The sequence below is a fragment of the Danio rerio genome, chromosome 12, assembly GCF_049306965.1.
Source record: "Danio rerio strain Tuebingen ecotype United States chromosome 12, GRCz12tu, whole genome shotgun sequence".
Taxonomy (NCBI): Eukaryota; Metazoa; Chordata; class Actinopteri; order Cypriniformes; family Danionidae; genus Danio; species Danio rerio.
The window spans coordinates 48,295,001-48,318,647 of record NC_133187.1 but is presented as its reverse complement, the minus strand read 5'-3'; the positions used below and the strand labels follow the sequence as shown (position 1 = coordinate 48,318,647).

At 33.1% G+C, this 23,647-nt stretch overlaps 2 protein-coding genes and 1 long non-coding RNA gene across 3 annotated transcripts in view; 2 read left to right on the top strand and 1 right to left on the bottom strand.

Moving 5' to 3' along the window:
- The window catches only part of LOC108191751 (uncharacterized), a 30,404-nt gene extending 29,217 nt beyond the window's left edge, over positions 1–1,187 (top strand). Inside the window, exon 10 of the mRNA XM_073917938.1 lies at positions 812–1,187. The gene's annotated coding sequence lies outside the window, so the exon portion shown is untranslated. The remainder of the gene's footprint in view (positions 1–811) is intronic.
- The window catches only part of LOC141376888 (uncharacterized), a 208,200-nt gene that overhangs the window by 47,595 nt on the left and 136,958 nt on the right, over positions 1–23,647 (bottom strand). The window contains exon 4 of the long non-coding RNA XR_012388237.1: positions 7,158–7,212. This is a non-coding gene — a long non-coding RNA (uncharacterized lncRNA). The remainder of the gene's footprint in view (positions 1–7,157; positions 7,213–23,647) is intronic.
- On the top strand, positions 16,127–22,704 carry LOC137496779 (legumain). The gene is made up of 9 exons (XM_073918937.1): positions 16,127–16,218; positions 17,827–17,908; positions 17,995–18,065; positions 18,332–18,407; positions 19,580–19,642; positions 20,013–20,079; positions 21,470–21,588; positions 21,928–22,017; positions 22,226–22,704. The coding sequence occupies exons 1-9, from the start codon at positions 16,187–16,189 to the stop codon at positions 22,262–22,264; spliced, it is 639 nt and encodes a 212-aa protein (XP_073775038.1). The 5' UTR covers positions 16,127–16,186; the 3' UTR covers positions 22,265–22,704.

The following is a 23,647-nucleotide window of genomic DNA, read 5'->3' as shown; positions in this document are numbered from 1 at the left end:
AGTGTTTAAGCATAATCACAACTTAGTGCACCAGAGTCATAAAAGGCAGCACCACTGACACAATTGGCTTCTTTTTTCTGTTAAACTTAAAACGGATTGCAGATTTGAATGTAAATTCCTACATGTTTTAATGTAGGATTAAATAATAATATTTTAGAACTTTTGCAAAATATTTGTTTTAGATTGTCTCCAGAACAAATCACTGTCACACAATGACTTGCCTAATAACCCTAACTTGCATAATTAACCTAACTAAGCCTTTAAATGTCACTTTAAGGTGAATACTAGTATCTTGAAGAATGTCTAGTCAAATATTATGTACTGTCATCATGACAATAATAATAATAAAATAAATTAGTTATTTTAGACAAGCTATTATGTTTAGAAATGCTCCAATTCAAAAGGCTGTCTGTAATCAGAAAAGTAAATGCTAACTTAAATGTTCCTTCTGTGTGATGAGATTTCTGACTTCCCATTTTGACCTTTAGACTCACACTGGCTTGTTATTCTATTATCTGGCTATTCTGTGAAGTGTCTGTAATTCACCATATTTTACATGCTAATAAATAGCATTTAATCTTGTTAGCAGATGGTTTGACTTGTGAAAGCTAATGCACGCTATACATAAGCATGATTAACCCTCCCTTCCCAAAATGTCAATTATGTGTATTTTTTTTGATAAATAAGGTCCAATTTCTAAGAAGTGCTACACAGATCCTGATGCTGTATGCATATATACTGCTAAATTAATTGTATGTTTTTTTTTTCAACATATCCATGCATTGATCCATATTATTCCTTCTGTTTGCAGAAATAACGTCGAGATTTCCAGGACCCCAGGTCTATGTTCCTCATGGATTGCTGCTTTAATCACACCTGAGATCTCAAACTTTCTTCTCTTTTTGTCAAGCAGTTAACACTAATTTAAAATGTCGAGAAATTATTTATTTATGTATTTATTTGTTATATATATTTAACATATTTTATTAATGTCTATACAGTAATAACAACTTTTTAGATGTCATAATCATCCTTTAAAATGGTAACATAAGACTGAATGTGATCTTTGCTTTCCACATACATATAGTACAAATAAATATATGAATATATGTATATATATATGTATTGTACAAATATAGGTCTGTCACATTATTGCTGTAATGGGTAATAAATTATTATTTTCACATAAAGAATTGTCTACAGTATTTTCTATTCTTATTTTTTTCTTCTAGGAGAAAGCCTAATTTATTTTAGTTTGGCCAAAATAAAAGTTTTTAATTATTTAAATAAAATTTTTAAGATCAATATTATTAGCTCCGGCGACGTGGTGGCGCCATAGGTAGTGCTGTCACCTCACAGCAAGAAGGTCGCTGGTTTGAGCCTCGGCTGGGTCAGTTGGTGTTTGTGTGTGGAGTTTGCATGTTCTCCCCGTGTTGGCGTGGGTTTCCTCCGAGTGCTTCTGTTTCCCCCACAAGTCCAAAGATATGCGGTACTGGTGAATTGGGTAGGCTAAATTGTCCGTAGTGTATGAGTGTGTATGGATGTTTCCCAGAGATGGGTTGCGGCCGGAAGGGCATCCGCTGAGTTAAACATATGCGGGGTAAGTTGGTGGTTCGTTCCGCTGTGGCGACCCCAGGTTAATAAAGGGACTAATTCGAAAAGAAAATGAATGAATGAAACCTATTTTACCCCAATTGCAAGATGTAAGATAAGTATTTGGTGTCTCCACAAAGCGTCTGTAAAGTTTCAGCTCAAAACACTCATCAGATTATTTATTATATAATGTAGAGTTTGCCCATTTTGGTGTCTGAGTACAGTCTAGCTGTTTTTGTATGTTTAGTATATTTCAAACCGGTGGAAAGCACCAACTAATAAATCAATGTTAATCATTTTAATAATTTCACACAACTCTTGCTTTTATTGTCAAGGCTTGTGTGCAGGGCTTTACATTAACACCCGCCAACCCGCCAAATGCGGGTAGATTTCAGCGGTGGCGGGTAAGACAGACACTCCCACTAGCCACTTTGGCTGGTTGAAAATAGTTTCCCCAGACAATAATTCTTAAAAGCAGGGTTCGACAATAAGGATGGTCCAACATGCATGCAAAGGCGATCTTAGAATGAAGAAGCAACACGAATGACAAAAATAATTGCAATAGAAAGCAGGTGAATACCGAATGAGAGGATGATCAATCGCGCTTAGGTGATGCGCGTGACTGTTTATAACGCTCGCTCCTGTTTCCTTTTGTGAAGCAACTTTGTCTAGAAACACAACTGATGTGATCAGTTCTCTTTCAAATAGACTAGACAACAAGTGATGAACATGCACCCACAGTCTTGCTGCTTTCAAGAGCTCCAGATTTGTCTTTTTGTAAGCAGCGCCAGTTGCTTTCGCTTTAACCATTCTTTGAGCAGATTATTTATGGGTCTATCATTAACTATGTGTGTGTGATCATCCTTTCTGTATCACACACGGTATGTTTTTACCTGCTTTCTTCATGTTAATATGGTTTAATTATAATTTTTTACAATAACATGGCTTTAATGAGAGATTACTCCCCATTTATGTGTAGTTAACTGGTGATCTGGGACCTTTAGCCAGCATAGATTACTGTGCATATGTTTTGTTAAATAAAAACTATGGTATACAGCTATATTAAGCTTTTTTGTTTTGACACATTTAATAACACAATTTGTGGCTAAGAAATGATTAACTGTTTATGTATAGTGTGGTCAGAGATAAATTGGGTGAATTTAAATCCTTCATTTTGAGCTCTGAAAATAATGTGAAATAAAAACTAATTGTAATACTATGAAACTCTGACCCATTTGCTCATGATTGTTGAGCAAGCTCATACACGACACACAAAAAGTGAAATAAATGAGGAGGCAGATGCGCAAACTCTAAATCAAGTAATTTTACCATGTCAAAGTCATATTTATGTGTATAATATATATTTTCCCAAGAATAAAAGTGTGGCTAGTGTTACGTCCCGACCAGTCTAGGGTTGGTGGGAACAATAACAAAGTGTAAATAAACAAAGAAATAAACTCAAATACTCAATTTAGGGTTTTCCCCCTCTCCTGTCCCAACTCACAATAATCACAACGCTTATTAAGTAGTAACAAGATTTATTATTTTCTTAGACAACAAAGATAGAAGCATCTCTTTGGAAGGAAATCCAGGCCAAAAAAATAAACAAAAAGACAGCTAACTTGCGTAGAAATCATTCTAACTTACCTGCTCAAATAAAAGTACCCCAAATAAAATTACAGCAAACTTCCCTTTCGCCCTCGCTGCCACAAACCAGGAGAAAACGTTTTAAAGTAAATGGCGATTCCCAACCTACTGCTTCTGTTTCTAACCAAAAATCTTAAATATATAAATATATATATATATATATATATATATATATATATATATATATATATATATATATATATATATATATATATATATATATATATATATATATATATATATAATTAATCAGTGAAAAGCCAACAGGCTCAGATTTAACAGAGAGTCGTTTTAGATAAGAATTAAATTGTCAGTAAAAGAAATCGATCAATTCACACCAAGTCAACCAACAATTTGGGGCAGGAGATAGGAGACGCTCGGAACAACAGCAGCGGCAACGACGACGGAGATTTGCGACCTGCACGGAGCAGAAAGATCTCTCCATTGTTCCTCTCTTCCAGCTTATATACGCTCTCACACGCAACACGGCTGGACCGCAATCAAGCGCAGCTCTAGAGGGAGGGAGAGAGAGAGAGAGAGAGAGAAAGCTGCGCATGCTCCACAGCGCACAACACAACATCAGCTCCAAATGCATAAACAAAACACAAATCTGTATATATATAATATTTATATATATAAAATAAATAAACAAATAATTAATACGTTCTATAACGTAACACTAGTTAAAATGGCGAGTGGCTAATGTTGGAAAACTATTAGACACAGTGGCTGGTGATCAAAAAAGTTAATGTCAAGCCCTGCTTGCATTCATTAGTGATACACTTTTAAACATAGAAGACTTCTATGTCATGTGTTTAGTCACTTAATGAAAACATTATAATCTGCAATTCAATTTGTCCGATCTTCAATTCGTCTGCTCACCCCCACAGACCAACCTTATTAGTTTACTTATTATTCAGTGTATGTGCACAGATGTGGACAGGAACATCCCTTCATTTATAATACACACATTTATTAGACAGAAGTACTGTGAAGTCAAAAAGAGGCTGAGCTGTCAATCATTCCAGCCTGGGATTCCCTGCGTTTATTTCTGCTCCGCTGATCTTCCTCCTGCAGTATTCATAGTCTCATCAATAGATCATCACACTGACTTTCAACCAATTAAAACAGAAATCTCACCTACGCTCTCACATGATTGGTTGCATGAATAATGTTGTGATGTACGGGATGTTACCCATTGACAGATGCATAATTTAAGGGGTAGCCATTACAGCATTGAGTAGATGAAATATTGTGGAATATTGTGTGCAGAATTTCAAAGCAAATATAAAAAAACAAAACTACATACAATTACATTTAAACAAACAAAGAATAAAAGGAACAGTCCAACTGGGAGACACAATAATAACTGAAGTGTATTCTAAAGTAGTTTAATAAATCAATTAATCAAAAAATTAGGTTAATTTCTAATTACTGCAGTATTATGCAACCACATTTAAGATGTGGTAAAAGTCTCTCACAACTCATTTCATGCATCTATACATTATAAGACCACCCTATGTACAGTATAATTCATCCTGCATAATTAAAAGCATAGTTGCATAAGTAATGTTATGATGCACGTGATGTTACCCGCTGACAAATGCATAATTTAAGAAGTAGCCATTAAAGCATTGAGTAGATATTATATTCTGCTTCCTTGCCTACAGAATTTCAGAGCAAATATTAAAAGACAAACAAAGAACAAAAGAAGGAACAGTCCAACTAGGAGACACAATAATAACTGAAGTGTATTCTAGTTTAACCAATTAATCAATCAATAGATCAACATGTTATTTTAAGTTCTAATTATTACCATATTATGCAACCACATTAAAGACGTTAAAAAGTCTACCACACCAGCTTATTTCATGCATCTGCAATTATTGTGTACTATAGTAGCTTATAGCCTTTAAAAAAAGGTCAATATTGCCTTGTTGTCTCTCATCTCGTGCAGTGCACGCGCATTGAACTGCAAGTAACACAGACAGAGAAAATGAAATAAAAAAATATAGGCTTTAAAATAATACAGCCCGCTTTGCAGCTTTCTTTTAAATTATAATAGGCTAATATAAATATAGCGCCAGACTGTTTCTCAGTGTTGTGCTGGTAATGTTTTTAAATAAAGAATTATTTAGGCCTATAATTATTCATTTATTATTTATGTACAGTAACTGAGACAAAAAATTGAAAATGCAAATGAAAATGTAAATTAAAAAAAAAAAACTTATTTATTGACTGTCTTAGTTCTATCACTTTAAAATAACACGTGAATCACTGTATTTCTCTGTATCTCGCTCTATATTTAGGCTAAAACACGGCTTTATTTATTTATTTATTTATTTATGCCTACTTATTTGCATGTTTGTACTTTCATTTTAGTTGTCTTTTATTTCTTTAATTTTACTTTCCAAAATGAATCCTCTTTTCACTTACGTTTACAGTGATAAAAAAGCTCGGTAACAGGTTTTTAATAATTAATGAAGGAATTATAATGCTTTCTTTCATTGTTTCATTATCATTTACAAGTAGCAGAGTAAGTATAGGCTATTTCTGTCCGTTCGCATCCCGTTTCATTGTGCACCTTGGTGGCATAGTCGCAAACTCCTTTAGAGCAGCGGCGGTACAAGGCGCTTCATTAATGCTCATATTAAATTCTCAATTGTATACATTATAAGACCACTGTATGTACAGTATAATTCATCCTCCATAATTAAAAGCATATTGCATAAGTAATGTTATGATGTATGCGGTAGCCATTACGGCCTTGAGTAGATACAAATATAGAAGTATTGTGCTTCCAGAACTGTCAAAGCGAATATCAAAATAACAACTTATAATTACACTTAAACAAACAAACAAACAAACAAACAAAAAGCAGTCCAACCAAGAGACTACATTTAAAACATAAAACTCTATCACAGCAGCTCATTTCATGCATCCATACATTTTAGAACCAATGTATTCATAAATCATTACGCATAATTAAAAGCATGGCTGCAGAAAAAATGTTATGGTGTACGTGATGTTACTCATTGACAGATGCATTATTTAAAAGGTAGCCATTACAGCATTGAGTAGATAAAATGCTGTGCTTCCTTGCTCACAGAATTTCCAAGCAAATATCAAAAGAACAGCTTCAAATCACATTTAAACAAACAAAGAATAAAAGAAGGAACAGTCCAACTGGGAGACACAATAATAACTGAATGTATTATAGTTCAACCAATGAATAAATCAATAACAGTCACAATCACAGCAGCTCATGTCATGCATCCATACATTTGAACACCACCGTATGAACAGTATAATTCATCCTCCATAATTTAAAGGATAGTTGCATAAGTAATGTTAAGATTTACGTGGTGTTACCCGCTGACAAATGCACAATTTAAGTGGTAGCCATTACAGCATTGAGTAGATATTATATTCTGCTTCCTTCCCTACAGAATTTCAAAGCAAATATTAAAATAACAACTTACAATTACATTTAAACAAACAAAGAATAAAAAAGGAACAGTCCAACTAGGAGACACAATTATAACTGAAGTGTATTCTAGCTTAACCAATTATTCAATCCATAGATCAACATCAAACGCTATATGTTGCAATCTTAAGCAGCCACATTTACAACTTTTGTGTTAAAAGTCTGTCACAGTAGCTCATTTAATGCATCCATACATTATAAGACCTTTGTATGTATAATTCATACTCCATAATAGAAAGCAGGGTCACTATTTTCACCTGAACCTCACAGATCAGTACATAACGCCGGTGTAACGTTGCCTTTAATAATGTCATATTAAAAGTGAAATTCTAAACCAAAGGCAACCGAATATTGTGATAGTCAGCATCATCTGATCTCTGTCAAGCAGCTTTTCTAAACAAAGCAAACAAACATAGACTGAGAGTCCTACCTTTGATGAATTGTCTTTTGCTTCACCAGGAACTCACAAGTGACTCCTAACAGAGCTGAAAGATAAATAGATAATTATTTAATTAATTAATTAATTAATTAATTAATTAATAAATATAATAAAATAACTGAATAAATACAACACCCTGATTGAAAATAAAACTATGATGAAAGCTGAAAGAAATGCACAGACCCATCAATATTGATTATTTATTGTTTAAAATTTCTGAATATGGCAAGATAAGCTGTATTTTTGCTTCAAATGTCTTAGTCTATTTCTTTTTTTTTTGTATTGTGTTCTTAATTTGCTGCATTTAATGGATAATCATCCAAAATAATGAACATTTAAATAAATCAAAACTGTTGAAATACAGTACATAGCATATTTATTTCACAAAGCCAAACCAATACAACAAGTACTTTCCTACTGTAAACGCTTCTAAATAAAATGAATTTATTTTACTTGCGCAGACATAATTTTGTTTCAAAAGTGTGAGACTAAATATTTAATAAAATTTGGTAACACTATAATAACTACACACAAAAAAGAATTTATTAAGCATTAGCAAATAGTCAATTCATCATTTAAGCACTACATTATAACTACACTATTATTATTATTATTATTGTTGTTGTTGTTGTTGTATTCTTAACAACTGTACTTTCATATTTTGTAACTGATTCATTTTTCATTATGAAATTAAGTATTGCATGATATACAAAGCATTTAGGAGAAGTCAGTGGTTTTAGTGGATCCTTAAAACGAGTTATTAATTTATTAATAAACTATTCAAATCAACATTTATATATCTTATAATCCAGGCATATAGAAATAATAACTATATGTAAATAAATGCTTCATGAACACAACAACTGTGTGACCTAATCTATAGTGAGGACAATTTAAGCTTTATAAATCCCTTGTAAATGACAATAAAAGTCCCAAAATAAAGCAGATTAAAATATATTAATGACAGAGTGATCATAGCAACAAATAAATAAATAAATCATTACAAGATGCACAAATGAAACATGATATATAATTACTTAAAACATCCCTGAATAACTGTAACCAAAATGTCGGGTAACAACGCAGTTGTGGATCCATGTGTAGCTTTATTTAGGAATGTCAGACAGGCAATGGTCAAGGGGTGCAAACAGAAGCATGAGAACAATCCAGGAGCACAGGCAAATGGTCAATAGAGCAGCAAACAATGAAAACAAAGAAACAAGGCAAGGGTCATGGAACACGAAAAGACTAAACATAGAAAACACTTATGCTGCGTTCACACCTGACGTGGAAGAAGTATCAAGTGCAAGTGATTTACATGTTAAGTCAATGCAAAGGCATGAAAAGACATCCTGCGGCGTGTTACGCGAGAATGAGGCGGCACAAATGATGCGATTCACGCGAATAAAGTAGCGATAGTTGAGTGTTTTGTGCAATTGACGCACGTTTCACGCAAATCTCTCGAATTGGAAAATCTGAACTCAAATCTGACATTCGTGTCGCGTTAACAAATCAATAACTTGCTCTTGTAGGGATTTGATTGGGAAATAGCGCCAGTTGTTGGTGTCCCGAGGGAAAATTCTCCTGCCGACACTGAGAACTGTTGATCAAACTGGTGCTCTGTCAGAAGCACTGCTGAAAGCCTCCATCATCCAGGTACATACAGTACTGTGTGGGAATGTGATCTGTGTATATAGTCTGTGTATTGATCAGCTCCCGGTTGTATCTGTCTAATAATTGGTGATTCCAAAACAGGTGTGTGCGAGGTGCATGACAGGAAATGTAGTGCATAAAGTGACAGTATTGTAGTCCAAGTGAAGATGCATGTTTACCAGCGATTTGCAAGCATGGATTGCTTGTGATCTTGACAATAACACTGAAATGACTATTGTTATACTATTAAATTATTAGATTTAACAATGCTTGTTTCAAGGAAAAGCTCATTTAATTTTGACATATAATTTCTTAAAACAAGGCAATTTTTTATTGCTTGGCTAGAAAATGATTCTTGGTTTAAGAATATTTAGATATTTGCACTAGAAACAAAACAAAAAAAATCTAAAAAAAAAGCTTTTTTTTTTTGCAGTGTACAGCCTAATCATAAGCAGAGGCGTGCTTCTCTGTCTTCAACTTTAGCAGCAACTTTAATTAGAGAGATTTCCTTCTGAACGGTTTAAAATGAGACAAAATAAAAGAGGGAAAAATCAACTTGACACTGTGATTGATTGCCTCTAAGTCCACCTGACACTGAAATGAGAATGTGTTTGACGACGAGCTGCTTCTTTCTGGATGTGAAATTCAAATGCTGGTGTCTGCGAGTCGTCACACACGCCGTGAGGCTGAACGCTCCAGCACAGGCACTCTGTCTCTGTCACACAACACTGAGATCCACACCTGACGGACTGATCTCATCTCACCTGCGCAGAGATCAGACCCACAGCACTGCTCATCATCTACAGAAACCCTTCAGACAAAACTAGTCAAGCTGCTGGACACCAAATCTAGAAGCAGCAGTCGTAAAATCTCGTAAAAAATAAAACGTATTGTCAGATGTGGAAAGAGTAGAGTGAAAAATAATACTCAAGCAAAAGTAGCATTACCTTTAAAAATGTAGAGCAAGTTAAGTATCTGTTTTAAATATGAATCAAACTACAAGTAGCCTAAAAGAAGCCCGTCTATAAGTACTCAAGAGTAGTGACCAGCCTTACACTCCATCCTAACATCACAATTCACGAGACAACTTTTCACCTCATGAGAAATCTCGTCATGATTTAGCCTTGTCCTCCCTACTAATCACCAACTAAACTCAGCAATTTTACCACATTTCATGGTTTCTTGGGAAGTACAAAACGACAGAGCACCCTCCAACTGCACATTCATAAACATTCACTTAGGCCCAATCCCAAATCTACCCCTTAGCCCTTTCCCTTACCCCTACCCCTCATATTGCGCGTGCATGTGAAGGGGTGTCCCAATTCTCTTTAGCTTGAAGGCGTACGGCTTAGGGCAAGGGGTGTACACCGCTTCAAGCGAAGATTAGAATACAGATTAGAACAGAATACACCAGCCACAGCTGCACCCGGAAGTAAGGAGATCTGCAAATTTAGTATATTTGTCATTATTACGAATTTTTTACAACAAACAAACACGTTTTTATATATTTATAACCGCATTTGTGTTTTTTCATCACACTTTAAAAAAAATAAAAAATCTAAAATAAAAAACACTAAAATATGCAATCTATAATCTCTAATCATAACTCCTATATAGCAGTCCCACAACATTCTGACACTCGATGACACTGGAATACCTTGTTAGAAAAGTCTGGTGGCTGGAAATGGGCTTTTTACACTGTCTGCTATAATGCTAATGCTGTGTTTGTGTTTACATAGATAAATAAGGCCACTGTGTAAATGCGCAGTATAGTTACAATCTTTTTGCCACATTAGATCGTTATGATAACATATATGCCTTCAGTGATTTCCTGAAGATAAATACCAAAAAATAACACAACTGGAATGACTACAGCAGTCGCCATCGTCTGATCTCATATGAAGAGATTGCGATGACATATTATGACGTGTGCAGGTGCTCTAGTGCTGTCCCAATTCTTAGGAGTAAATTTTGAAGTCCTTCCCCTTCACACTCGGTTGTCAAGTGTGAGTGCTCTGAATCGGGGTTAAGCATGGTTCAGTTGGCCGGGACAGGTGTTTTTAGTTCATAAATGAAGTATCTCTGATTTAATTGTATTGTATCCAAGCATTAATGCTCTACCGCATGGTATTGCCATATGGCAACATAATATTTGTTTATTTTCCTGCCACTGTTTCTTTAAGACCATTATTCTAATATTTTGTTGGAAAGAGAAGAGCTTTGTGTAGCCAATGATGTGCTTTGGTTAAGTCACATGACATGCACTGTTTTTCTGTGGCGTGATTTCTGACAGACAAGTGTTTATTGTGAGTAGTTGCTGAATGCAAATGTAAATGTCAATAAAACAAAGGATCAAATTATGTCAGATCCCACAAAAATATTTGGAACATCACCTCCAGTAAGTTATGATGACATATTCACAACTCGTTTTTGTTATCAGATTATTATTATTTTTTTAATCACTCAAATGTGTGTGTTGCCAAATGGCCACACTGTCCAATAGTGGAACATGCAATATTGCAATGGGTTGGCTAGCTTGCAAGGTCAGCTGTGCACTTTTGAGCTACAATAACATCATGAATGCTATAATATAATGTTGATTAGTCATGTGGTAATGGCATTTGCATTATGGATTAAATCTAGTTTTATTGGCAATACTACTTTTGATTAGATATGAATACAGGGAACAGTGTATTAGCGGGCACCACCATGTTCTATGATAAGTGAAAGAAGAAAAGGTCAAAACTGGCTCTTCCTGCAGATAAAAGTGAGGATGAGATGGGTTTCAGTGACCATGAGAATGATGCAGATTGAACATTTGATAAGAACAGTGATGCAGACAGTTCAAGTAGGTTAGCCCAAAACAGGCATATATAGTATAATGTATAAATATTGTTAGCTAGAAGCTACATTATTCTGATGCGTCTAGATAGACTAGACTTGTTATTTATTTGATATAATATTTACTGGAGAAAATATGTATATTTACTGTATGTTGTATACACGATAATACAATTTTAGGTTTGTTTTTAATAATATTCAGCAAAAAATAATGGAATGAATGAAAGCTGTTGGATACGGTGACCCGGAAGTGATGTGATGGTGGGGTAAAAAGAAAATAGGTGTAGGAAAAAAAAATTGGATGGGAGAAAAAAAAAACAAGTGATAAGAAAACATATTTTAAATTTTTTATTTTTTTTTTTGCGATACCTCGCAAAGATGGTTTTGTGTTATTTCGCAAAACTGTCTCTCCACAAACACTTCCTGTTCTCATTCATGTAAACCCTCCCATTTTTGCCGAAATTCTCCCGTATTTTACCATTCTATCCCACTATCATTCCATCATTAAGTATTTTCCCGTATTTCTGATATATTTTTAATCTTGAAAGCACACTAAAATTAATATTAAAATGTCTGCACTCACTTTCTTTACATTAAAGCCCTTACAAAAATAGCCTACAGGAATCCTGCAGGATTTTCATTTTTTTCTGCAGGAACCTGCTGGTATCCTGTAGGAATTATGAAATCCTGCAGGACAAATTGACAATATCTGCAGGCAATTCCTACAGGTTTTAGAATCATGCAGTACTTTTTGCAGGAATCCTGATGGATTCATTTTTTTTCCTTTCAGAAAAGCTGCTGTCTTGCAGGAATTCAAAAATCCTGTAGGACACATTGACAATATGTGCAGGAATTTCCTACAGGTTTTTACAATGGATCCAAGCAAGTGACAAATCCTGCAGGATTTTATAATTCCTGCAGGACTTGTAGGAATTATTTGTTGTAATTGGAATGAAAGAAATTGTGTCACTTGTTTTTGGTAGCAATACAATATGAGTTCTAACAGATAAACATTACAACAAACAAACAAAAAATAAGAAAGTAAATACATAAATAAAGTATACAAATAGATTATAGGCAATTATAAAAATCAACCATTACACTAAACCATTAAAATTATGCATTTATGCCAACAAGCAAGAGCTCTGCGTCGACCGTCGCCTTTCATAAGCAACCTCTGAACCTGTGAATGCATGTAAGCGCTGGCTGACAGACACGCTCTGTACAATAATCTGATCCCAGATCAGCTTTCTGTACACGCCATTTACAGAGGAGCAAAAGTGCAGACACTTTTGGATTCGGGTGTATGTTTAAACAGACAGACAAATACACTGAATAACATGTAAAGATCTCCATCCTGCATGTTTTATGTTAAACAGCTAATTTTCTCTTAAATGAGCACAAACAGTTTCTAAAATAAGGGAATGCTTTCATTATTGATCTGTGCATTCTTACAGCGAAACCTCTGTTATCAAATTAAACAAAACATTAGATTCATTGCTGCTCACTTGTTTGATAACAGAGGTGTCACTTTAAATGGTGTTTACAGAAGCTGATCTGGGATCAGTTTATTGTACGGAGTGCGTCAGTCAGCGCTTATACATGCATTCACTTGTTCAGAGGTTGCATATGAAAGGTGACGATCAACGTACAGATTTAATGTAAAGAAAGTGACATAGAATGGATAAATACGGAAGAATTTAGGCAAAAAATGGGAGGGTTTACGTGAACAGGAAGTGTTTGTGGAGAAACAGTTTTGGGAGAGAATGCAAAACATTTTTGCAAGGGAAGGCAAAAAACTTAGAAATATATATTTTCCTCCAACCCATTTTTTTCTTTCACCCATTTTTTTTTTCTCCTACCCATTTTTTTTTCACCCAGCCAATATTTTTCTCCTCCACAACGTCCCTTCTGGGTCACCGTAGTTGGAAAATCAGTTGCTGTTGGAAAGTGTGTATAAGGTGTCATTTATAAGTTCTGTGTTAAAGCTTATAATACTGCAACCCCAATTAAATTATTTCTAACAACAAAATGATTAATTATAGGGGAAGTTCTAACTTTGAAATTTCTAAGTTAGATCCACTGCTGAATGTTGTTGCCATGTCAACATATCATAATGTATAATGTAATAAAATTTAATTTTTTTTTACAGCACTTCGAGTTAAGAATTAAAAAAAAAAGAAAAACAGTCAAATTTATTTTAATTTATTTATTTATTTATTTATTTTTTATAGACCTATCATGACGCGTGGAGTAGAGGGTTAAAAAAGAAAAGAAAAAGTGCAATGTGCAATTTTACAAAATCACAAACAAACTGTAAATGTAAAATAAAGGCAAAAAGCAAATGTAAATTAATACACAAATAAAATTAAAAAATTATAATAATATTTGTATATATCCTTTTTATGGCTTTATTATTATTATTATTATCATTATTATTATTATTATTATTATTATTATTATTCATTTCTACATTTATTTTATTTCCACATGTCTATATTAATTTATTTGTTTTACATTAATAGTACTAATATGACATCTTGTTTTGCAAAAACTTATCCATAAATCATCCATAAACCTGAAAGTTCCTGTCTCACACACATTTGTAACAAATGAATCATTCTTTCTTTGTGAAATGATTTTATGCTTGCAATACAGTTCATGTTGTCTTATCATCTTATCTTATTTTATGATTTATTAAGAAATGACGAGATTACAGAATTGTGAATCACAGTCAGTGATTGTTAAACCTGTCTGTGCCAGAGTTTTGATTACACAGTTTCTAATCTTTCAGTTTCTGAAGAAGTCATGAAAGAAACAAGATTAGATTACATTTTGGCACTTTAAAATATGGTTATTTACTATTATGAACCATCAATGAACAATACACATATTACAGTTTTTATTAGTTTTTGTTAATGATAGTTAAACAAAAAAATACAATAGAAAATCCTGACACCATTGCTTATGAACAAGATAGTCAAATGCCTTTGTCCTGTTTTTATTTTGACAGTTTACTCTGTACATTTTTACCAATGAAGTCAGATTTTTCGGTGTTTTATAAGTTTACTACATTTGTATTATTGTAGTACCGCACTAGTCATCATTAAAAACTCTAAATGAAACATTTCATATAGCCAATATTAATGTTAAATGTGAGAATATTTGCCTACTAAACTCCAAAATCATCAATAAAAAGTTTCCAAGTGTTTAATTATAACACCGCTCAATAGCCGCTCAATAGACACAAATAAATGTATTAAAATCAATCATTTATTTGGCTTATCTAATTCTGAAGAATCGCAGGCCACACAAACAATACTCTTTGTAAAATTAAAACATGCTGATAAAACAAGATTAAACTCTGAACAGCCTAAAGAATGACTTTATCTTTTTTGATTACTTGTATGCAATTTTAAAAGTAACTAAATGTAAACCAGTTTACTTGCTTTCACAAAGCACATCAAATCTGCAACAATCTAAACACCCAAAGTTACATAAGATGAATATATAATTAATAAATGTGCTGCAAAAGTAGTACAAGGGAAAAGATAAGACAGCCCTTTGAAGCTGTTAAAGATGTTTAGATGCGATTAAGAAAATGTAATGTCCAAAAACAAAACTTTCAATAATTGCAGCTCATTTCATCTGCACCCAATGCAAGGTTATTTGTCTTCTTATTTCTTATTTTCAATGTAGCTTTTTAAATGTTTAATCATATTTAGTTAATTTTGTGCTCAAAAGCTTATTGCACGCTATATATTTAATCTTTACAATCCCATTTTTACTAGCATGGAAATAGTTATTACTAACATTGAAATATTGCATAATATTAAAAGGAAAACCACACCAAACTCTCCACCCATGCGTCTCAGATCAAAGTAACAGACATCCTATATAAAGACAGACACGGTCAGCTTAAAGTCAACCAAACACCTGGACGAACACAGAAGAACAGCTGATACTTCACAAATCACCAATCATTTAGAATGTAAATATGTTGTCTTCTATATCAATAATGTTATTGCACTGTACTGGTATATGTACTGGTATTATTTATTGACATCACAATGAGGGGTTGATATTAACAGCACTTCATTAACAGAAAGTGACTCTAAAGCTGAGTTAAAATAAATTCTCACTAAAACTGTTATATCTTTAATTACATTTGTTTTAAATTCCCTAGACTTTGAAAAGCTTTAAGAAATGTCTGGAAAAACTTGGGTTCTCCTTGTTGCTGGCTCAAAGGGCTGGGACAATTACAGACATCAGGTTTGTGCTTCTTTTTCCGTATTTCTTTAAAGACATGTTACTTGGAAATTCCTCAAGCTTTGCTGGACAATAGCTTGTATGTATGACTGTTCATAAACATGGAAAACATCTTTGTGTGTGTGTGTGCGTGTGTGCGCGTGTGTGTGTGTGTGTGTGTGTGTGTGTGTGTGTGTGTGTGTGTGTTTTAGGCCAATGTGTGCTGCGCATATCAGTTAATTAGAAAACAAGGAATTCCTGAAAAGCAGATTGTGGTGATGATGTATGATGACATCGCTAATAATCCCGAGTGAGTTTTGTCTTGCAGCATTTGGTTTTCATGTGTTTTTTGGTGATTTTTCATAAGATTTTTGACAGAGTATCGTTACACCCTTAATATATATATATATATATATATATATATATATATATATATATATATATATATATATATATATATATATACATGTATATATACAGTATATATATATATATATATATATATATACATATATACATATATATATATATATATATATATATATATATATATTTTTTTTTTTTTTAAAGGTGTAACGATACTTGTATTTGTATTGAATCATGCAGTACGAGACTTTCGGTTCGGTACGCATTACAAATCTAACAATTCAGACAAATATCTAAAAAGATAAAAGAGAATAAGTGTACAAAATATAATGTTTTCTCACAAAATGGCAATAACATTAATGTAATCCTCTTATAACCAACATAGCGTTTGGGAACACTTTGGTTTCGGTACATTTACAGCTGTGGATATGAGACAGGGCTTGAAATTGCGACCGTTTTGGTCGTATATGCACCCGAAATGTTATCTATGCGATGTCAAAATATATTTGGGAGTGCATAAAACTGATGTCGTGCGACCAGTTTTCACAGCAAAATGTTCACCACGTGCACGGAATTAGGCACTAACACATTAAGCATCTTTGCACCTAAAAATGCCAAACGCAGCGCTCAGGAATGGTTTAAAACAGTTGACATCAACTTCCAGTAAACAAAGCCCACAATGCTTGCCCCGCCTTCAAGCTCTTCTTAGTGACCCACTGCGCTAGAACAGAACGCGAATGGATTGGTTAATATCAGCTGTCAATCACTTCCAATGACAGGGAGCTACAACTGCGAAAACATAAAGATCTGGAGACGAGAGAATGAAGACAACACTGACAGATTTAGTTTTAGAAACCAGCTAAAGTTACAACTAATGGCACATCTGATCAGTGATCATGTGCTGAATGTCAATCAAGCATTTACACTTTTCCAAGAGTGGATAAAAGACTTCCAGTAGGCTATTTAAAGTCCGCTATGGAAATGACTAAATCATTCACCATAAAGCCGGTGGAACAGAGTTTTCAGGGAACAGTGTTTGCCACTGAATCTACACATTTTAAGCATGAGATGTTATTTAATCCTTCATTTAATCATCATAATGCTGTCAATTGTGCGACTGACACCGCGTTCACCATCGCTAAAGAGCATGCAATCACTGAGATGAAACTAATTATGCTGCTTATGAAAAGACCTTTACTACTATTAAGATGACGTATGCAAATAATAAGTTATATGTCAATATCAACTGTGCAATATTAGACAGTACACGTGAGAACAGCACAGTTATTATTGTTAACTAATAATAGGGCCGGTTCATTAAAATCTGAGAAATCCTCTGGCTTTTGTGACACCAGTGTCGTATCGAACTGAACTGTGATTTTTGTGAACCGTTACACCCCTAATATATATCCCCTAATATATATATATATATATATATATATATATATATATATATATATATATATATATATATATATATATATATATATAACTTTTTTTTTTAATTATTAATTTATTTTTGTTTGTTTAATGGTTTCTTTTCTGTCTGCAGAAATCCCTTGCCTGGAGACATTCGCAGTGTTGTTGATCAAACAAACGTGTACAAATCAGTTCCACATGACTACACTGGAGATGTAACGTTTTTCTTGTTTTATACATGCCAGATATTGTTTTATGTTTTCACAAAGTTTCTGAGCACAATTATGCATGTATCTTATAGAAGGTGAACGCAAAGACGTTTCTTGCCGTTCTTCAAGGGGATGACACTGCTGAAAAAAAAATCATAAGAAGGTTTGTGTGGAAGATTGAGTGTTTAAGTATTTTTACTTTTGTGCAAGTATTTAGGGGCCAATCATCTACAGAAGTACTGTGACTATTTAGATGACAGCGTCACCTACAACCAAAACCAATTTGCCAAAAATTATAATTTGGTATGCTAATGTACAATTGATTGTGTCAGACCTGCTTCTTCTGTTCTTGGCCCTGTATTTCCTGCTAGCAGCTCACATGATTTTGCACTAAAATAAACAAAGCACCATTATTTTGATTTGATGCAGTGAAGAAAATGACAACATATTCATCTACATGTCAGGAGTGGGAAGTGAAGGAAAGTTTGATTTTCCTGAGGAGTCTGTAAGTATATAAACAGTTTCAATACATAAAGTTGAAGTCAGAATTATTAGCCCCCTTAGATTTTTTTTTTTCTTTTTTAAATATTTCCTAAATGATGTTTAACAGATCAAGGACATTTTCACAGTATGTCTGATAACAGTTTTTTCTTCTGGAAAAAGTCTGATTTGTTTTATTTCAGCTAGAATAAAAGCAGTTTTACATTTTTTAAGAGCCATTTTAAGGTCAAAAATATTAGCCCCTTTAAGCTGTATTTTTTATGATAGTCTAACCATTGTTTTACAATAACTTGCCTAATTACCCTAACCTGCCTAGTTAACCTAATTAACCTAGTTAAGCCTTTAAATGTCACTTTAAGCTGTATATAAGTGTCTTGAAGAATATGTAGTCAAAAATTATTTACTGTCATCATGGCAAAGATAAAATAAATCAGTTATTAGAGATGAGTTATTAAAACTATTATGTTAACAAATGTGTTGAAAAAAAATCTCATCACCGTTAATTAGAAATAAAAATAAACAAGGGGACTAATAATTTAGGGGATTTAATTCTGATTTCAACTGTATATATACATCTGTTATATAATTGTATTTTTTTGTATGTGACTGGACCCAAAAAGGATAGATCACTCAAAAATGCCTCATTATTTATTCTCCTGCATGAAATTTTAAATCTTCAGAATTTTTTATTTTTATTTTTTTCTGTTGAACTAAAAATAATATATTTTGAAGAATGCTGTTTGCTGGAACAAACAACCTTCCATTGTCATGTACAAAAGAAGAAAAGCAGCTCAAATAGGGGCGAGTAAATGATGACAGAATTTTTCCTTTAAGGCATCATCCACCTAAACAAACCAAAGCAATGTATTGTATCCATAGTGAAATACACACAATAACATCACTCGTGTAAATTTCCTAAAGTGGCAACATGCTAGAGATACAACTGAACAAAATATAAGGTTTATGTTGTATATTGTTTCTGGTTTAATGATTGCGTTTAAGTGATCAGCTTAAAAATAATAGCATTCTCTTGCTTGTTTTGCAATGTTTAAGTGTGTTTATGGCATATGATTGTGAATCTAGGATTTTGAAAGTTAATACATATATTGCAATTAGGGTTTATTGTTTTTATTGGAAAACCTGTTGATTTTAATGTTGATAATAATTTTTTGACAGCTCACTGCTACTGATCTCATCAAAACAATCAACATCATGAATGCCGGAAAAAAATACTCAAAGGTTTGTAGAATATTCCGTGAATTTTGACTGAAGATGGAATCTTTTTTTAGCATGGTTTTTACAGTTTTCTTCTGAAGACAGTTTAAACTGATCATCTGACCAAAATCTGGCAGTTTTGTTTTGGCTTTTCCACAGTACAGAATACTGTACATTCCATGCAGCCTTTAATCTGAAAGCTGCTGTACAGTATATTCTTGCTGCTTCTGATCAAGCTTTAGTCCAAACTCAACATTCAGAAAGCACTGCATTCACAAATCTGACTGCAACTACTTTCAAACGAGGCTAAAATGTTCTATAAAGACAGAAAACACAAAGAGGCTGAACTATGAAATAAATCATACATTTTCCACAACCTCTATATTTGCTGCAGATGGTGATCTACATGGACAGTGATTTCTCAGCATCAATGTTCACAAGCCTTTCTGGATTAATAAATGGTAAGCTTTTACAGAGTCTTAAATTTTGCCCCTGCCTCAAGGCTGATTTATACTTCTTCATCGAGTGATTGCTGTGACCCATGGCACATGCCTTGCGAGTAGTCGTGCATTTAGCCTGCTGTTTGTGTTGCTCTGTAACAACACTTCCCAAATGCTAACTGGCTGTAGTTTATGTTCCTCTGTGTCGACTTTCTTCGCTTTTTTTATTTTTATTAAATGCTACCTTAATGTAAAAGTAACTTGTTCATTTAGAGGTGGGAATGGCGGACGTGCAACAACAAAAAGATAAACACAAAACAAAAGATTTTATGTAGAGCGCTTTCACGGCACTCAACACTTGTAAACATTCGCTCCAATGAGCTTGCGGCTCTCAGCACCGCCCACACACGTCACCGATACCAAGCCGTCCAATCACAGAGCTTGCCCTACCTGTTGCAATGAGTTGTTACAATTTTTGAGAGATGTTCGTCAGCGTCAGCCTAAAGCGAGGGCTATGCGACTGTGCAAAGGCAGCACCGGACCAAACATATGTGCTTTACATAGAATTATAAATCAGCCTTTAAAAGTTTAAATTTGTCCTTTTTTTCCCTGAATATATATATATATATATATATATATATATATATATATATATATATATATATATATATATATATATATATATATATATATATACACACACAGTTGAAGTCAGAATTATTAACCAACCTGAATTATTAGCCTCCCTGTTTATTTATTTCCCCAATTTCTGTTTAGCGGAGATGAGATTTTTTTTTCAACACATTTCTAAACATAATAGTTTTAATAACTCATTTATAATAACTGATTTATTTTTATTTTTTGCCATAACTAGGCAGGTTAGGGTAATTAAGCAAGCTATTGTAAAATGATAATTTGTACTGTAGACTGTCGAAAAAAAAGAAATAGTTTAAAGGGGCTAATAATTTTGATCTTAAAAGGGATTTTAAAAAATTAAAAACTACTTTTATTCTAGCCAAAAAAAAAAAAAATATATATATATATATATATATATATAAATATATAAATATATATATATATATATATATATATATATATATATATATATATATATATATATAAATATATATATATATATATATATATATATATATATATATATATATATATATATATATATATAAATATATATATACACTATCAGACATACTGGGAAAAAATCCTTGCTCTGTTAAACATCATTTGGGAAATATTTCAAAAAGGAAAAAAAACTTTAAAGGGGGGCTAATAAATCTGACTTTAACTGTGTGTGTGTGTATATATATATATATATATATATATATATAAACTAATAAAGTAATATAAGAATTGGGAAACAAAGCACAAGATCTAATCTGAAACTGTCTTTCAGTCTATGCAGTGGCTTCATGTGACTCAAGTAATCCGAACATCCCGTATCCTTACGACAGTGAGAGGAGCACTTGTCTCTCAGATGAATTCTCAGCTGCCTGGCTGAAGTTTGTTTCAGCGGTATGTGTTTTCCATCAATGAGCTTCAAACTGCATTTGCCAAGCCTTGACCCTTGTGTTTTTGTGATTAATTTTTAATTTTTTTTTATTTTTTTGACTAGCAGGATAAAATTGGACAACTGTTGTACCCTTCATAAAAACTAAAAATATAGAATGTCATTTTAGAAAAAGGTCACTAAATGACAAGATTTTTGAAAAATTGCTTAGGTTTTTTTTTCTGCTGTTGAAAAGTTGCCTGGGTAATTGTTTACCCAAAGGTCAACAGGAGGGTTAATGTTCAGATCTATTTACATTCGCAAAGAAAACATGATAACTGTGTTTATTTGTCTGAATTTCACAGGCTGATGATCGAACAGCTACTTTCAAAAAGCAGTATGACTACATTAAAAAGAAAGACAAGTCCAAGCCCTGCGAGTTCGGAGACAAGAAGGTATTACAGGCCAAAACTTTATTAGAATATTTCTTCTCTTTCCAAAGATTAAATTTAATATTAATCATTTGAATATATAATCATTAATATATAATAATTTTAATCTCAGTATACTTTAAACATCCAGAAACATTTCTAAACTACTGTCTATTTTTCTTTCCCACTTTTGTAATGTCGTACCTTTTTTTTGTTGTTGTTTGTTTTGCAGTTTGAAAATCTTCTGATCAGCGAGTTTCTGAACAAGTAAGGCTGTTCAGCTCATGGATTAACAAGACTTCCTCCTGAAGCACTGATGAAAATGACCAGCATAATCATAAACAAAATGGCGTTTGGTTCTACTTTCTTCTTTCAAATTTCTGGATTTATTATTCATTTACACTATCCTTCAATCATTTGGGATCAGTGAGATTTTGAAATGTTTTTGAAATGAAATTAAATTGAAAGAAACACTTTAGATTGAATTCTTCTTGTTCTTGTTGAATATACACATTTATTTCCAAACATATTGATTCAGAAGTTTTTTGTGATACTGATAATGCATACTTGTTGTAAATGATATATGAGCTTTAAAATTAAAATTAAAATGTTTGGTTACGTATAAATCATATATTTTGCTAATGAAGATTTTTGTGCATGTGTGTATGTGTTTTGAACAACCAAAAAAATTATAAAAACTGGGAATAGGGTAAAACAATGCAGTGGTTTTGTGTGTTATTTATCATGCATGGACAGGAATTCTGCTCCACAATGTCTTATAATGCATTAAGGATATCCAGTGGATTATTTTGTGTTTATAGAGAATCAGATCTGACTTTGGCATTGCAAACATGAGTATGAACTACTATTAGTCACAGTAAATGAATATGCTGAGTAATGCTGAGTCAAACACCTTTATTTTTATAGTGCTTTATACAATATAGGCTGCCAAAGCTACTGTGCAAAGATGAATAGTGACGGACGGACGGACGGACGGAAAGACAGACAGAAAGACAGACAGACAGACAGACAGACAGACAGACAGACAGACAGACAGGCAGACAGACAGACAGACAGACAGACAGACAGACAGACAGACAGACAGATAGATAGATAGATACAGTATTAGCATTAGTGCACTGTTTACATGTGGTACAGGTGAATTGGGTAAGCTAAATTGTCTTTGGTGTGTGTGTGTGTGGATGTTTCCCAGTGATGACGAGTAGCAGCTGGAAGGGCATCCATTGCGTAAAACACATGCTCGATAAGTTGGTGGTTCATTCCAGTGTGGCGACCCCAGATTAAAGAGACTAAGCCGAAATGAAAATGAATGATGTAACTGTTTGAAAACTAATATTACCAGTGACATTAAAGTTAGTGACAAAGTTCCTCCCACATTTTTAACTCATGCTTTAGTATGTTAGTATTTTTTCAGTACTTGAACTACTACACTGTTTAAAAAAAATAAATAAATACTGATTGCTAGAATTTTAAAAGCTGAATCAAATCAACCTTGTGATTCCATTGCACTTATAATATGTTAAACCCCTGATGAAAAGGGACTAAGCCGAAGAAAAATTTATAATAAAAGTTAAAAAAAAAAGTTTGTCCATAACATTTTGGAAAAAATTAACCATTTTAGACAGGTTGACTG